Genomic DNA, 17,532 nt, shown 5'->3' on the forward strand with positions numbered 1-17,532 from the left:
CATATTATCCTTATTTCACTAAATTTTGTATTAATTCTAATTTGCTGTGGATAATAAGGTAATATGAAAATACTTTTGTTTATACAGTACATTTTAAATCACAAAGTTATAAGGTGTTTCACATTTTAAATAAAATCAACTTATAAGAAATAAGTTTTCATATCACAGCATACATAAATACCTATTTAAAACTAATTGGTGACAACAAAGGTCAAAATGAAACAGCCACATGATCAGGATAACTAAAACGAGCAAAAATTGCAGAAAAATGTATTTGGTTAATTTATTAATTTGATTAGTAAAATTTTAATATTAATTCTACAGTTTGCCAGAAGGCCACAAAGGGAAGCAAGAGAAGATCTGGTGTTCTTTGATGATTCTTTGAGTCAGATTTTGCAGTATTAATTCCTTGAGAAAACAAGACTGGATGGGCTTAGAGGCTCAAAATTCAAGTCTTAGTCAAAAAACTTGCACAGAAAATTATCTAGTCATCAAAACCAAATATTGAACCCAGACCCTGTACACAGTTTTCAACTGAATTAAAAATTATCTACTTTGATTTGAACTTAACAATGATTGCATTCCATACATGAAAATGTTGTTTGTATTTGTTTTTTCAGTTTCCTACCAGAGGGTTGGAATCAGGTGTTAAAGTTGGATTTGGGAGGTGGGAAGTTCAGCTGTAGCAGGGCAGCAGCGACTTTACATTTTGCAATATAAGACAATGTTACATTCATGATGGAAATTTTCCAACTCTTCACCAGTATAAAGCTGGATTTTAGCAATCGCCGACTTTGCAGACAGACAAGCTTTTAAAAGCTTCTCCCCAAGAACAAAATAAAAGTGATTTTTCTTAAGCTGTGATTTTATTGTGTGATATTTGCTTTTTTTACACCATGGTTTAAAAAAACAACAACATGGACATATTAACTGACAAACTTAGCATGCACATCAATAGAAAGTCAAATGTTTGCAGAAATATCGCAACAGCAGAAACATGTAGCTTCATCAAACTATAAAACACATCATATGCAGACAGGAAGTGTTGCTGAAGCTCTACTCTGAGCAGTGGTCAGGGTCCAGGGTTTGAGTGACGGGGCTCTGTCCACTCAGACTGGCCTCACAGCTCACTGAGCCCGCCTTCTTCCACTGGTCTGCAGAGAGGCTCAGGGTGCTGCTCCAGCTGTAGCGGCCGTCTGTCCCCAAGACCTCCAGGCTGGTTGACACCCCTGAGGATGTGCTGGTGCCCCCCACCTTCCAGCCCAAATTCCAGTTTGAGGTGAAGCCCGTGGTGGCCAGACACACCACAGTGGCACTACTCTGTTTGTCTTCCTCTTTGGAGGTAGGGAGGACTGTGAGGGTGGGCCTCACCACACCCGCTGGAGGAGAAAAGGTTGAAGATAACCGAAAAAAGAGATACAAATGTACAAACATAGGAATAAATATATTGTTAGTGATTACTGATCAAACCTTTATTATTTCATAGTGTGTTACAGTTAATAACTTGACCTTGTGATAATTTTCTTATTTGAAACTGACAAAGCTAAAGCACTCATGAGAATACAGTTAAAACTTCACATCTGTTTCTTTCACTTCCTTTAAACTTAATTTGAAATTGATCAACCATGAACAAAAACTTGATCTAAATATACTGAGAAAATAAATTTTGACTCTAACAGAACTCCACAAAACATAATTCAGTATTTGTTTTTATTTTAAAATTCAGTGGTAAAAATACATTTCAAATCAAAGTGAAGTAAAACGTCACTATCACTGCTTTTAATATCTTAACCAGACAATATTGAAAGAAGCAAAGATAACTAAAAGAACATTACAATTTGATGTTTTGTGTTATTTAAAAGACTAAATGAATATTAATTTAAGAAAAGTTAATTTCAAAATTGTGACATCAACTTAATAATAATCACTGAATTTGTTCAAAGTTCTGTTTTGTAGGTTAAAAGTATGTTTAATAAATACTACATTTTTCAAAAATGACAAATTTCTGGTACTTACAGCAGTTCAGAAAAGTGCCCCTCCGACAGCCAAACCCATCTGTTCTCCAATTGGATTGTTACATTTGTGATTGAGATGACATTGACCAATCAGATGAAAGGAAGAAAAATAGGGTCAAAATTTGTACTTGTAACTTGCAGAATTTCACGTGTTTTTTTTTTTGTCCACACACAAACCTTTCTAACACACACACAAATTCTTTTTACACATCCAAATCCTGATTTACAAGTACAAAATATTTATGACCACAATTTGAGCCCATACAGACGTCTCCGAAAATGTCGGAGCGCTTTTAAAAATATGTGGTGTCTTGATAAATTGAGCAGATGTTTGAAGTTTACACATCTACATTCTCTTCTGGAAATATGTTAAACGTTTATTTTGTGACCCAGAAAGAATAATAAGAGTAACATTAAAACTAACTAGCTGCCGCCATTGTTGGAAACTGAGCAGGGCCGCGATGGGCCGCGCTATGAATTCTGGGACACAGTTTCTTCTTCTTTGGCGTTTACCGGAAGCTGGCACCCTTGTACATGCAGTGCTGCCATCTTCTGTTTCAGTCTTTTATTACACTCTTAAATCCTACTACTTAATCCTGCGTCTTTTGGGATCTTACAAAGTTTCAAACGACGCGTCGACTATTAAATTAGTCGTCGACGATTTTGATAGTCGACGTAATCGTGACTAGTCAACTAATCGTGGCAGCCCTAGTTGTATGGGGTCTACATTGACCCTCTGTGTTGTAAGTTATTATGACTGCACAGCCATTAAGGATCAAATCAGCTTTTAAAAAATGTTCTGTTTTTTCTCCCTCTGCTTGCTTCTTACTGTCTTTGAGGCTCGGGACCAGCACTCCTGCTGTTGGACAGAAAGACATCAACTCAGTGGTAAGTATTTTGGTTTTCCAATATATTAGCAACTGTCAGTGACATTTATATTAATCAGGCTGAACTTTAATCATACTTTAGATCAGCCTGTTTTCTACACCGGGTCTCTGTGGCTTTTAAACCCCAAAACACGCTGCGCCAAAAATTGGTCCACCCCAAGGATCGGGTCCCCTGACACAAACAGACTAACATAGTGTACGCTGTTAAGTGCCAGGAGGATTCCCAGGATTTATACATCGGGGAAACCAAACAACCTCTGGCGAAGCGGATGGCACAACACAGAAGAGCTACCTCATCAGGCCAGGACTCTGCAGTCTATTTACACCTACAGGCCAGTGGACACTCTTTCAGTGATGAGGATGCACACATCCTGGACAGGGAGGAACGCTGGTTTGAGCTCGGAGTCAAGGAGGCCATTTACGTGAAAAGGAAAGACCATCTCTGAATCGAGGAGGGGGCCTAAGGGTACATCTTTTGCCATCTTACAGTGCTGTGATTGCAGCTATTCCCCAACTCTCTGATCTTGATGGGACTCATGGCCATTGATCAGTGGGTTTTGGTCAGTGGTTGTTGATCAATGGTCATGAGAATTTGCATAATTAAGATTAAGGAACTGACCTCCCAGCCCATTGTTCCTTCAGTGGGCTGGTTTCAGTCATTATGCAAATGTACTGTTTATAAGATTTGGGGAAACCTGCAGTCAGCTGAGACTGAAGAAGTCACTTGGATGAATGACGAAACGTTTCTCCCACAAAACGCTACGTCCAGATGTACAGAATCAACTTTTGGAGATCAGCTTGTTTTACTTATTGTTTTATTTATGCTTTGGTTTGGGGAAGTTGTTTCTTCACTGATCTTTTCCTGTCTTCTGTTATTAGACTTGAGATATGACTGCACTATGCTGTTGCTGGTGACTCCAGTTAATTCTACAAGACATGCTGTGTAAGTAAACAAACAACAACAGTTTGGTCTGCATTTCTTGAAAGATCACATCCCCCAAACTTAGTTTAGAGGGTCTACACTGTATATAGTGAAGTCTGCAAGTTTTCTAACAGCAAAATTTGTTTTGTGCCCAAATCATTTTTGCAGATCATTAGAATGAAAGTTATTGGCCATGTTTGCATAGCCCTTTTTAAAATGATGCTTTCATGACATTATTATATGTTGGTTGCTGGTTAGGGCTATCTAGACTGACAAGTGGGACATTGAATGTCACCTCTCCGGTGGGGAGGGGGCCTGAGATTGTCTAAATTGGAGTCTGTTCTATACCAAATGCAGAAAAAATGTTTTAAGAAAGCAATTAAGTTCGTGTTCCAAAAAATATAATTGTTTGCTTGCAGGACACCAGGAAAGATGAGTCCATCACAGATGGTGTGGTCAGTGAAGATGGTCGCCTGCAGGTTCAAGCTCATTGCATCTCCAACCCACATCCACTGCCTCTGTACTTAAGGGAAGTTAAAGACTTTTTTCTGCACTTAAATTTGGATCACCTAAATCAGGGGTGTCGAACTCCAGGCCCTGAGGGCCGGTGTCCTGCAGGTTTTAGATCTCACCCTGGGTCAACACACCTGAATCAAATGATTAGTTCTTTACCAGGCCTCTGGAGAACTTCAAGACATGTCGAGGAGGTGATTTAGCAATTTAAATCAGCTGTGTTGGATCAAGGACACATCTAAAACCTGCAGGACACCGGCCCTTGAGGCCTGGAGTTCGACACCTGTGACCTAAATCAATGACAGTCATTCAGGCATGCCTGGACTGGAAACAAGCCATCCTTAAAATATTACAACATTCCAGCTCCTGTGTTGTTTAAATTAGAGACTGCACTTGTGACAGAACAATAAATATATTTTATTTCGGTTATGTAAGTAATGTAAGTACAAAACAAACTTGAGGTAGGCCTAAACTTATTTTCAGAATAATTACATCTGAGACTTTGTTTCATTGTGAGATTATAACAGTGATGGCAATATAATTGTTTGTTGTTCAGCAGAACAGTGTCCAGTATGTTGGCTGTTATACTTTGTTGCATTTGAAAATAAAAGTTGGGCTGATTTTAACATCATTACAAAAAGTGTTGTTAATTATTTTTAATCATATTCAGGTTACCACAAATAGTTTTTTTCATTTAGTTGAACTTGAAATGTTTGTCAGTAGGTAAACAATTAGTATTGTACAGTCAGAAATATCAAGTTATTCTTAATACTGCAGACTTGCAATGAATAAGTTGTCCTAACATCTTAAATAAGCTTTACTTAGTTTTTTTGAGGCAACGAGTTTACATAGTTTTTTTGAGTTCTGCGAACTAATTAGATTTTACAGTGTTAGGGAGGTGACAGCTAAGCAGAAAACAAGGTCATAATTCTCTATGTGAGGGAGGGGGTTTAAGGATGGGGCTGATGGTATAGCCCCCCCCCGCCGTGAAATGACCTAACATGACAACGGCCAGAATTCAGAGATGATCCTAGTGTTCTGGCTGCGATGCTTCTCTCCACATTGCAGTGTGTTTGTTGAACCATTTCAAAACGCTCACTGGATCTGTTGCAGGTTATTGTTAAAATTTCCATAACAATATTTACCTCATAACATCACTGTACATAATGAGGTAATATAAAAATAAAATTATTTTGTAGAGTAATTAATCACATTGTTATAATGAGAAATAAAACATTTGGAATAATTGGATAGAAGTTGCTGATTTACATATTTGATTATGAGCACACTAACTAAGATACATTCTACACTCACATTTTGAGCTTTTATTTTCTAGATCTCTTCATGGTTTTAATTTCAAGTGAAACATTTATTTACTGAATCAAACTCAAGTTATTTATTTTTCCGCAAGAGTAAAATTTGGAAATATCGTCTTCCTGCTAAAAGATATAAATACACGACCACAAGCTTCTTTCAGCTTTTCCATTAATTTCAAAAGATGAACATATATTTGATTTGTCCCAGATGTTCAGGCCAGATGCAGCCCTGCCATTTTCATCTCATCCCAGAGTTGATTTTTCATGTGTTAGGCAAACAGGTTAATTTATAGTACACAACACTGAAATTATAGAACAATTATATTTAAAAATAAGACAGAATGCTTAATAATATGGATCACTGCAAGCTTTATTGGCAAAAGTATGAATCATTAATATGGCAGTTATTAGGCACACTCACATCCAGCTGCTACACATGTCACTGTGTAAGTTACTGTTATCAAATAACTTCATCTGCAAACTTTCAAACTCATATTGATCAGAGCAGCAGGGATGTATCTCCTGCTCCCCCACACTAAGCTCCTGTCCTGGACTTCAGCAGCCCCTCCAGCCCTCACACCGGTTCTTGTGGAAGGACTTGGCCTGCCGGTGGTCATGATGGTTCACCCTGCAGGAGAACACCTCTGCGTTCATCCAGTTGTCTTGGCTCAGCATCAGGGTGCTGCTGCTACTGTAGCGACTACTCTTCTCTTCTTCTAAGCTGTTCAGGACCCCCTCTGTCACCTCTGTGCCATCTACTTCCCATCTCACTTCAGCTCCCTGAGGAGAGTAGCCGGTCAGCAGGCAGGCCAGTGTGACTGGGCCTCCAGAGAGCTTTTCAGAGGAGGGTTGAAGCAGAGAGACTGAGGGTCTGACCATGGGGCCAGCTGGAGGAAAGATCACAGACACACAACGATAGATTAACCTCTACTGTAGGACAGATAGCTGACACGAGACAGTTATGATCCATGACAGGCCTGTGGATTAACTGCATGATGAACAGAAATTTCTCAGAGAAACTTAGAAATTGGAGGATATTAGGCTTTAAGAAAGTATATCTAATTAGTGAATGTGCTGCCGTATTTGTTTTCTTGATGATAAAATTTAAGTGTGTTCAGGAAACGTTAAAGTTTGTCATCTGTTTGTTTCACTTCCTTTTCATCACATCAGACTAACGAACTGTAAAGTCAACCCTTAAAGTGCATCTGTGTGAAAACTAATTCATTTAGTCAACAGCATAAAATGTTATATCCAACATGGTGTCAAACATTTCAGTGAAATTCCTCATATCATATTTTCAGCGACAGACAGCTGAGCATTACAGTTATGATACATGACAGATATGAACAGCATTGTACATCACACTATGATCAGACTGAGGAGAGTTGCTAATAAATAAGAGAACATAACACTTTAAAAAATATTAACAAATTGTGTTTTCACACTCAATTAGAATCTTTGTAAAAGTTACAATAATTTAGAGTAAATGTCTTGTTGTTACAGTTATTTTCTTGATGGTAAACAAACAGAGCTGGACTTTGTCATCTGTTTGTTTCACTTCCTTTTTACTACATCAGACTAATAAACTATAAACTCAGAGATAAAACCATTAATCTGCGAATAAATAAAAGATCTTCAAGACAAGAATGTTTTTATCCTGCCCACTGTTTGTAAAAATAAATAAAATCAAAAAATCCTTGTGCTATATTTTCAGTCTCTGATTTTGTGAAAGAAATATACACAGAATAAATGCAAAACAACCCCCCCCCCAACCCTTAATTAAAATGGATTAAGTGAAGACATTTTCAGTACTATATAAACATTCAGTCATCATACTGTATTATATATTTAAACTCTTCTGATACTAAGTTTTCAATATCAGCCACTATGGCCAAGCCCCATCAAATATGCACATCATTTAAAACACCCAGAATAAAATCTCAGAAGATATTTCAAATAGTAATAGTATAATATTTTGTAGTAATGAGGAGATTTAGATACTTACAGTGAATGATGAGTTTGGTTCCTCCACCAAAAGTCCACCACAGTGATACAAACTCATTAAGTGGCCGTACAAAAACCTCCCACACTCTGATCAAGCATCTAACAACTGAAAATTAACTATTTTCCCCAGTAAACTTCACAGTTCACAAGGCAAAAGCATTTACTATCAAAATCATGTAACTATGTTTTTTTAAACAATTTAAGATCATTTTTCATTTTTCTTCTGCTGGTTGATGCAAGAAACTAAAATATATACCAACAAATGTGGCATTTTAATCCAGATCCAACAAACTGATCTCATCTTTCCTAATCTATTTGCCAGTATTCTGTCAGAATCATAATTATGCAATAATAATTCATTTACATATCAAAAGTATTGCTCCTTATATTGTCTTGTTGTTAGAAAAGTAGTATCACTCAAGTTTTATATATAATAAAATAATCCAAAAAATTTTTCTTCTGACTTTCTATCCCATGTTCCCATGTGCTGAGAGCAGAGAAATCATTTCCATAGAGGAAAATGGACAAAACCCTCACCTGCTTTTCTATTGTTGTACTTTCATTAAGATCATTTTAGTGTATTTTTCATGTTTGTGTGCCCCTTATTTCCTTCAGTGTGTTGAGAGCAGAGAAATGATTTCCATAGAGAGGAGGCTTTGCATCTTCAGCTGATCCTCCAGAGAACTGAGAAGGTTTATAGTCCTGTGACTTCAACACTGCAGGACTCACATCTGTCAGTCAACACAGCAGAAAGCACAACCACCATGACTCTCATCACCATCCTCATCTGGACGCTGACCTGCTGCTGTTTTACAGGTTCATTCACTCAGCAACATTTCAAACATGATGTGCTGCTTTTTCTCTCATTGATTTCTGCTGATAAATGAATGATTTGTTTTTGTCTGCAGGATGCAGCGGTCAGGTGACTGTGACTCAACCTCCAGTACTGACATCTTCTCCTGGAAACACTGTCACTCTGACCTGTAGGACCAACAGTGCTGTTGGAACCTGTAATAGTAAACCTTGTATGTACTGGTATCAACAGAAATCTGGACAGGCTCCAAAGCTCCTAATAAAATGGGCAACAACGCTTCAGTCAGGAACACCATCTCGATTTAGTGGCAGTGGAAGCAGCTCTGACTTCTCTATGACCATCAGTGGAGTTCAGGCTGAAGATGCAGCAGTTTACTACTGTAAGAGTGTGCATAACGGGCCAGTGTTCACACAGTAATTTGTAGTTGTACAAAAACCTCCCTCAGTCACACTACAGAGACACTGAGCTGTTACAGCAGGAACTGACTACAGCTGCTGAAGAGGAAGAAACTCTGACACAGACCACTGAAAACAGAGCTGACAGTAATCTCACCAAGCACTAAATACAGATCCACATTTATACATTTATACAGACCTGACAGTAACCCCACCAAGAATTACCAATCAATCAATTTATTTATAAGGTAAATTGTCATGGTATGCGCTGGCAGACCATGGTAATTTTGGGAAAATAAGACCCAGGACCCAAATAAGACCCAAATGCAGGAGTGTGCGATAAATGCAGTGTTTTTATTTACAGTGAAGTAAATAGTACACAACAATACATCTCTATGCGTTTCCAACCCCCATGCCGTGTCTTCTTCCCAGTGCTAGTGCTCCACACACACACACACACACACACACACACACACACACACACACACACACACACACACACACACACACACACACCACTACACAGGGAAACAAGGGACAGCAGTACAATAGACACACACCCCATCAAACATAAACAAGTCCATACAGTTGAGACAGTCCCTCGACCCAGGTCCTTCACAGGAACAGTCAGAAGTAACTTATCAGCAGACCTAAGAGTGCTGTTTGAAGTATTTCAGTTAAAAGATCAGAGAAGTATGATGGAGCTAATCCATTTAGAGACTTAAAAACAAGTAATAAAATCTTAAAATCAATTCTATAACATACTGGAAGCCAGTGTAAACAAGCCAAGACTGGGGAAATATGGTTGTGTTTATAAGTGCCTGTCAAGAATCTGGCACCAGTATTCTGAACAAGCTGAAGATGAGAGAGCAGAGCCTGGCTGATACCAAAATAAACACTAATACAGTAGTCAAGCCTGGATGAAATTAATGCATGACTCACTTTCTCAAAGTCAGCAGATAACAAAAGGTTTTTAATTTTAACAAGGGCCCTAAGCTGGAAGAAGCTGGCTTTTACAACAGAATTTATTTGTTTCTCAAATGAAAAACTGCCATCAAAGACCACTCCCAGATTTTTTTATTTTATTTTATTTTATTTATTTATTTATTTATTTTGAGTTCTGGACTTTTCCAGAGGGCCACAATCACCCTTAAGAGAAAAATGAGGATCAGAAGGTCCTAATCGTGTTTCAACAGCAGGAACTGACTGCAGCTGTTGAAAATGAAGAGACTGACAGAGACCACTGAAAACAGTGATGACAGTAACCTCACCAAGCACTAAATACAAAATTCAACTGAGATATTAGATGTATTTTGGCAAACATTTTTAAATAAATGGTAAATGGATGGATTCTTACATAGCGCTTTTCTACTCTCCCGGAGTACTCAAAGCGCTCTATACAACATGCCGCATTCACCCAATCATACCCATTCTCACAAGCACTTTCTCTGTGTGCTTTCTAAGTACATTCACACACATTTATACTCTGATGGATGCATCAGAGAGCAACTTGGGGTTAGTATCTTGTCCAAGGATACTTGACATGCAGACTGGAAAAGCCAGGGAGCAAACCACCAACCTTCCGATCAGTAGGTAACCTGCTCTACCTCCTGAGCTACAGCCAACCTCGATAAATTCCCCCTGGCTTCTTTCTATTTGTGTTTACATATGTATTTGCAGCAGTAGTTGGTGCTTTATATGAACAGATGATTCAGATTTTTTTTTTTTTACGTTTATAGTCCTATTAGGCTTATGGATCATAACAAAAAAGATCTGTAGTATTATTAAATCTATTACACTGACAACACAGAAATCAGTCATATTGTATTATAAATATTATTTGATTATTATTATTTGATTCTGGTGTTACTTTGTACCTGATAAATTGCTCTAATAAAATAATCTGCATCAAAAAGTCTAAATTATTGACAATTCCACTTCAACCTTTTATGGGGACATTTGAGTATTAACCCACATTAGTATAAACAGCTCTTACAGGTTACTCCAGCCTTCTAAAAGAAACAGACCCCTGGGGCTTTCTTTTTCAAACCACTACACTGAACCCAGTTATTCCAAGCACACTGATCAAGAGGTAGTAATGGGCTTATTCCCTCACCCCATCTAAGCTTTGTATTGCTTCCTGGGTAACACTCTTACAATCAGAGATTTAGTTAGACTGTGAGCCGATTCAGACACCCTGTACTGGGGTGCTGGCAGTGTTGTTCTCTCACACACAAAGTTTTTCTTCCCTTTTAAAAACTTTGAAATTCATATTGATCTGAGTGTGCTCATCTCACACTGAGGTCCTCACCTGGGCTTTAGCATTCGCTGTACCCTGCACACTGTCTCCTGCAGAGGGACTGTCTGTGGTCATGATGGATGATTCTGCAGAGTCCACTTCTCCTTTCAACCAGCTCTACCAGCTTAGCCTCAGTGTGTTACTGCTGCTCTTCTCCTTCGAACTGGTCAGAATCGTCTCTGTCACATTTGGGGGACACAGGCCCTACTGGAGGTGAGAGCAGAGAGAAATTTAGAACCTGTTAATTTAACTCATAATGAACACTAGAAATGGGTAAAAAGTTTGACAGCCTTTCATTCAAGAGTCATAGCATTCAACCACAGTAAGATTTAAAATTCACGAATATTTAAATTATTGTTTATGTTGCTGTAAGTCATTAAAAAACACTTAAGGATTTTAACTGATATATTCTCTGTTTTTCTTCCCTTAAGACTGAAATAATTTTATTTATCATTTCGGACTCCTTTGACAATAACTTTTTTTTTTAAAACTCAAACCAATAAAGCAAAGTCTGTCAGTCTTGAAGGGACTCTCACCATCGGCTCTGCAGGGAGTTCAGATATTGATAATGATCTCAGTTGGGACCTTCAGGAACCTGGACACCCTCCAAAGCTCCAACCACAAAACTTTGTACATACTTGGCATTAAATTGCTTGTCAGGAACTCCATCTTGAGTCAGTGGCAGTGGATCTATTTCTCAGTATGCTTCAACCATCAGTGATATTCAGGCTGAAAGAGCTGTTTAAAACCCCTTTTATAAATCCAAATAAGAATTTATCAGAAAAGATCAATGATCGTTTGGAATTGAGAGAATAATGATAAAATAAAATTTTAAAAAATTCTATAGAGAGATGAGGGATGATTTCACTTTCGCTTGTTATGCGTCACTGATCCTAGACCAGTTTAAAAAGAACCAGCAGGAAACGTCTGTACAGAGTCTGTGACAGTTATTCATGACAATGATGATAATGTTACTGACTCAACTGCTGATCACACTTGTGCTCAGACTTCAAGGTGAGAAGTGATGTGGTTCTATTATTTTCTCTGTTACACTGTAATTTACATCACACTGTCATTTTGATAAAGCATATTTTAATTTCCAGGATCAGATGCCAGTCCATCTGTGACTCAGTCTCCTGTATTTAAGGCTCTCTGCTTTGGGGCAGACGGTCTCTCTGAGTTGATGATGATCTCAGCTGGTATCTACAGAAACCTGGACAGCCTCCCAAACTGCTTTTTAACAAAATCAGCAGATGCAAATCTGGTACTCCGAGTCATTTCAGCAGCAGTGGATCTGAGCCTGAGTTCACTCTGACAATTGTTACGACCTGGCTCAAAAGCCGCAACATGAAAAAGGAGATGAATACCGGAGTGTGAGTGAGAAGAGGTTTTATCTTAAAATGGCATAGCAGGCTGGCTGAAATGGCTGGTGCCACCAAGGCACAGACCAGTGAGCCTTCTGGAAAGCCTGCCTCAAGTATGCTCTTATTCACACCTGACTAGGTGTGGCCAATTAGCAACAACTGAACACACTGAGGAGATTACGGGCTGCAGAGGGGCGTAACACCTCCTGCCTCAGAAGGGTTCCTCTAGGACCCCTAAATTTATTAAAAGCCCCTCTGGACCTTGATCCCTCAAACATAAGCCTTTCTTCTTTTTAATGGATTTACACAGAAAACTTAATCTGGATGATTTTTCCAATAACTCTGTCATGTTGGGTTTTCTGAGATGCTGCAGATTATTACTCTCTGTGTTGGCATGATGGTGGAGTGTTCACACAGTAATTTAGACTAATGAGAATAACTGGTCCACTAAAGACAATCAGAGTCATCAAGCAGAAACACAATGAATGAAAGAAATTAAATCAAATTAATGGATTTTAGATGCAGCATTAACTTGAGTTTAAATAATCTATTATTGTGTTTAAGTATATGATTATGGTTAATGTAGCCCAGTTGATATAATTTACATATTATTGAATTTAATTAAATGTTTTACTTTACATATTTTTAAGATTACCAGCAAAAACGGTCTAATGTAGAGTGTGATGATGTGAGTATTTTATTATTTAGATTTTTTCAGTGTTGATATATAAACTATAAAAATCTACAGACCATATACAATATAACTATGTAACTTATGTAAGTTTTTGTTCATGAATAAATTTAACAAACCCGCTAAAAGATGTTTTCCAAATATGCAGTTGTTTTTCTAAAGTTGCAAAACCTGCACTTTATACAACAGAATGGAAGGGAAATGAAAAGTGACCTCACAGTTGTCAAGTATACTTTTCAAGTATACTTGACAACTGTGAGGTCAGAAAACTGATGAACTGATGAACATGAATAAGGCTCATAAATATACTTATGAGCCTTATTCATGTTCATCAGTTTTCTTTTGTGAGCTGAATAAAAACCTTGTTTGTCTGCAAAGAGTTTTTAAATTACATCAATGTAACACATTGGTGAAGTGAAAGCAGTGATCTGTTTATTTATTTTGGTGTTAGGTTTCAGTAGACATCATCTATTTATATAAATATATTTAAATTATTTAAATTATTTTCATATTAATAAAAAAAAGTTCTGATACTTGAGACTAAATGTCTTGCTGCTGCAAGATATTATATATATTCTTGATAGATTTGGGTACTTATAATGACTGAAGAGTTTGGTTCCTCCACAAAAAGTCCAGCACAGTGATCCACAGTCATTAAGTGGCACAAACACCTGCTGGACTCTGAACAAGCTTCTAACCACTTTTTTTTTTCTAGTAAAGCAAACATTTTAAAACCTCTGTGTTGAAAAAACTGTTTACCACCAAATCATTTTCATTTCTTTTGAGATTGTTTCTGTAATATTTCTTAATTGGTTAAGTTAGGTTAAGAGAAATAAGAATGTCTCTTGAAATAACCCTGCTGTCTTACTGCTTTCAGCTTTGTGAAAGTCCAGGATCGTGGACTCTGTGGTGAAGCGCTGACAGTTGCTCTGTCTAAAGCGACTAACAGTGGACTGTGCAAAGCAGCAAAATATAACACATCTGTCAGAAAGGTTGACATTTGAACAGCAGAGAAGTCAAGAATGAGTAGGTTTTTTGATTTCTTTTCAGGCATGAGTGAGAAAAACAGTGTCCAAATTGTTCAGAAACTGAAAGTTTGTGAGTGCTGAAGGATGCTTTCTCAGTGTCTGAGTGACAAGTTGTAACTCAGCTGCTCAGTAAATCATTGTTATAGTGTTGCCATCTGGAACTCACATAGAGCATTCTGTGCATGGTTGGAAAATATAAAGTTATAAATTCTTATAGATAAAGAATCAAAAGATAAAACATTAGTGATTTTTCATGAACTGGGATTTTATTTTGTTCCGCAGACTTTCTTTTTATAGCATGGTTTGAAAACACAATGTGAATAAACAGATGACATCTGCATGCACAATAGACAATAGAGAGTCATGAAAATTAGAAAAAAAAGAAACATGTAGCTTCATCAAACACATCATATGCAGACAGGAAGTGTTGCTGAAGCTCTACTCTTAGCAGTGGTCAGGGTCCAGGGTTTGAGTGACGGGGCTCTGTCCACTCAGACTGGCCTCACAGCTCACTGAGCCCGCCTTCCTCCACTGGTCTGCAGAGAGGCTCAGGGTGCTGCTCCAGCTGTAGTGGCCGTCTGTCCCCAAGACCTCCAGGCTGCTTGACACACCTGAGGATGTGCTGGTGCTCCCCACCTTCCAGCCCAGCTTCCAGTTTGAGGGGAAGCCCCCGGTGGCCAAACACACCACAGTGGCACTACTCTGTTTGTCTTCCTCTTTGGAGGGAGGGAGGACTGTGAGGGTGGGCCTCACCACACCCGCTGGAGGAGAAAAGGTTGAAGATAATCGAAAAATGAGATACAAACGTGTAAACATGGGAATAAATATATTGTCAGTGATTATTTTTTTATGAGGTGTTACAGTTAATAACTTGACCCTGTGATCATCTTCTTGTTTAAAACTTTTTGTTCTTTTTTGACCGCAAAGCTCAAGCACTCATGAGAATACAGTTAAAACTTCACATCTGTTTCTTTCACTTCCTTTAAACTTAATTTAAAATTGATCAACCATGAACAAAAAAGATCTAAAGTATTTTTTTTTGCTAACAGAAGTTCACAAAACACCAGTCAATATTTGTTTTTATTTTAAAATTCATAAGTAAAAATACATTTTAAATCAAAGTGAGCTAAAACAAAGTGAGCTGAAACACATTTTAATATTGTAACCAGATAATATACAACGAAGCAAAAATTACCAAAAAGAACATTAAAAAATCTTTTTAAAAAAAATTCACTTCTTTCACAGACTGAATGAATTTTGATTTAAGAAAAGTTTCTTCCAAAATTGTGACATCAATTTAATAATAATCACTGAATTTGAACACAATTCTGTTTAGTAGATTTATTTATTTTTAAAAAAGCTTAATAAATACCACATTTTTCAAAATTAGAAATTTCTGGTACTTACAGCCAACGATGAGTTTGGTTCCTCCACCAAAAGTGTACCACAGTGATACAAACTCATTAAGTGGCCGTACAAAAACCTCCTGTACTCTGATCAAGCATCTAACAACTGAAAATGAACCTTTTTTTCATGTAAAACATCACAGCACACCTGATTAAATACAGATGATTTAACTAAAGTGATTTAAAATTATTTAATGAATTTAAGTCATGATTATCTTAATTGTATTTTTAGTATTAAGAAGTGAAAGATAAAACTTAACTTTCACATTACACATATGTATTTAAAAAACACACAGAAAACTGTTTTAACACAGCAACCAGAAAGGCTTCAAAAAATAATGTATTATGAGACTATGACAATATAATTAACAAATATACAGGTATACTGTATTTGTTAATAGCAGAATGAAAAAGTAAGCATACAAACCAGAGTGCCATTTTAATCCAGGTGTACAAAATATGTAATAATGTTTCCAAATATATGGTATATATGTTCCTCTGTTCTATAAAATCGTTAATGTATTAGTTCAAACAATTTTTCTTTTGATTTTGTGTCACAAAGATTCCTTCAGTATGTTGAGAGCAGAGAAATGATTTCCATAGAGAGGAGGCTTTGCATCATCAGCTGATCCTCCAGAGAACTGAGAAGGTTTATAGTCCTGTGACTTCAACACTGCAGGACTCACATCTGTCAGTCAACACAGCAGAAAGCACAATCACCATGACTCTCATCACCATCCTCATCTGGACGCTGACCTGCTGCTGTTTTACAGGTTCATTCACTCAGCAACATTTCAAACATGATGTGCTGCTTTTTCTCTCATTGATTTCTGCTGATAAATGAATGATTTGTTTTTGTCTGCAGGATGCAGCGGTCAGGTGACGGTGACTCAACCTCCAGTAGTGACATTTACTCCTGGATCCACTGTCACTCTGACCTGTAGGACCAGCCAAGCTGTTTACAGAGATTCTGGTGATGATGATTATGTATTCTGGTATCAGCAGAAGTCTGAACAGACTCCAAAGCTCCTAATAAAATGGGCAAAAACACTTCAGTCAGGAACACCATCTCGATTTAGTGGCAGTGGAAGCAGTTCTGACTTCTCTATGACCATCAGTGGAGTTCAGGCTGAAGATGCAGCAGTTTATTACTGTAAGAGTTTACATGAAATAAACAGTGCTGATGTGTTCACACAGTGATTTGTAGTCGTACAAAAACCTCCCTCAGTCCGACTGCAGAGACACTGAGCTGTTACAGCAGGAACTGACTGCAGCTGCTGAAGCTGAAGCGACACAGAACGCAAAGCTGAGGAGCGCAAAAAAACAAAAACAAACCCCCCACTAATATCATTAATCACTTCATACAGATTCATACGGAGTGTAAAGAACCTAAAGACATCAAATTATTTTATCTTCACATATAATCACCACAAATAAAACATTATGTAATTTATAATATAATATACCATTTATTATATCAAATATCACCACGTACAATGGAGTGATATACATTTTTTTCTTTTGCATTTCACACTATATTGTTGGATAGATTAGTTTCAAAATAGTTTTCAAAATAACAATCTTTTGGTGTACTGTGTATTTTTGTCAAAAAAAATCAAATAAAGAAACAATAACAAATGTATTTCTTAAAAGAACACAAAAATCATTTTACTCATAATCTACTCAAATCTCATAACTTTCAAAGATTAATGCTCGTGTTCTATCAGCTCAGAGATTTTAACACTAAGATGCCAAAAAATTTAACAGAGTTTCAATGATACTGTTATATGGTGATTCTATCACATTTGACCTCTGATCTCACTTTTACGTTTCACATCTGCCTTTCTATCCAACTTAACACCAAAAAGCATTATATCT

At 37.3% G+C, this 17,532-nt stretch overlaps 5 gene segments (V, D, J or C); 2 read left to right on the forward strand and 3 right to left on the reverse strand.

The window, feature by feature from the left end:
• Window positions 1–1,056: 1,056 nt before the first annotated feature.
• On the reverse strand, window positions 1,057–4,315 carry LOC120739755. The segment is given in 2 exon segments: window positions 1,057–1,379; window positions 4,249–4,315. Coding segments are annotated over 2 exon segments (390 nt in total).
• A 1,687-nt stretch (window positions 4,316–6,002) lies between these two features.
• On the reverse strand, window positions 6,003–7,770 carry LOC120739756 (the record flags this gene model as incomplete). The annotated part of the segment is given in 2 exon segments: window positions 6,003–6,540; window positions 7,659–7,770. Coding segments are annotated over 2 exon segments (444 nt in total), but the record flags the coding sequence as incomplete, so codon positions are not given.
• A 558-nt stretch (window positions 7,771–8,328) lies between these two features.
• On the forward strand, window positions 8,329–9,125 carry LOC120739701. The segment is given in 2 exon segments: window positions 8,329–8,473; window positions 8,566–9,125. Coding segments are annotated over 2 exon segments (375 nt in total).
• A 5,367-nt stretch (window positions 9,126–14,492) lies between these two features.
• LOC120739758 lies at window positions 14,493–16,377 on the reverse strand. The segment is given in 3 exon segments: window positions 14,493–15,009; window positions 15,656–15,772; window positions 16,341–16,377. Coding segments are annotated over 3 exon segments (471 nt in total).
• LOC120739698 lies at window positions 16,238–17,376 on the forward strand. The segment is given in 2 exon segments: window positions 16,238–16,427; window positions 16,520–17,376. Coding segments are annotated over 2 exon segments (387 nt in total).
• The last annotated feature ends 156 nt before the right edge of the window (window positions 17,377–17,532 follow it).

This window comes from Simochromis diagramma, unplaced genomic scaffold (assembly GCF_900408965.1).
Source record: "Simochromis diagramma unplaced genomic scaffold, fSimDia1.1 OVJJ01000304.1, whole genome shotgun sequence".
Lineage (NCBI taxonomy): Eukaryota > Metazoa > Chordata > Actinopteri > Cichliformes > Cichlidae > Simochromis > Simochromis diagramma.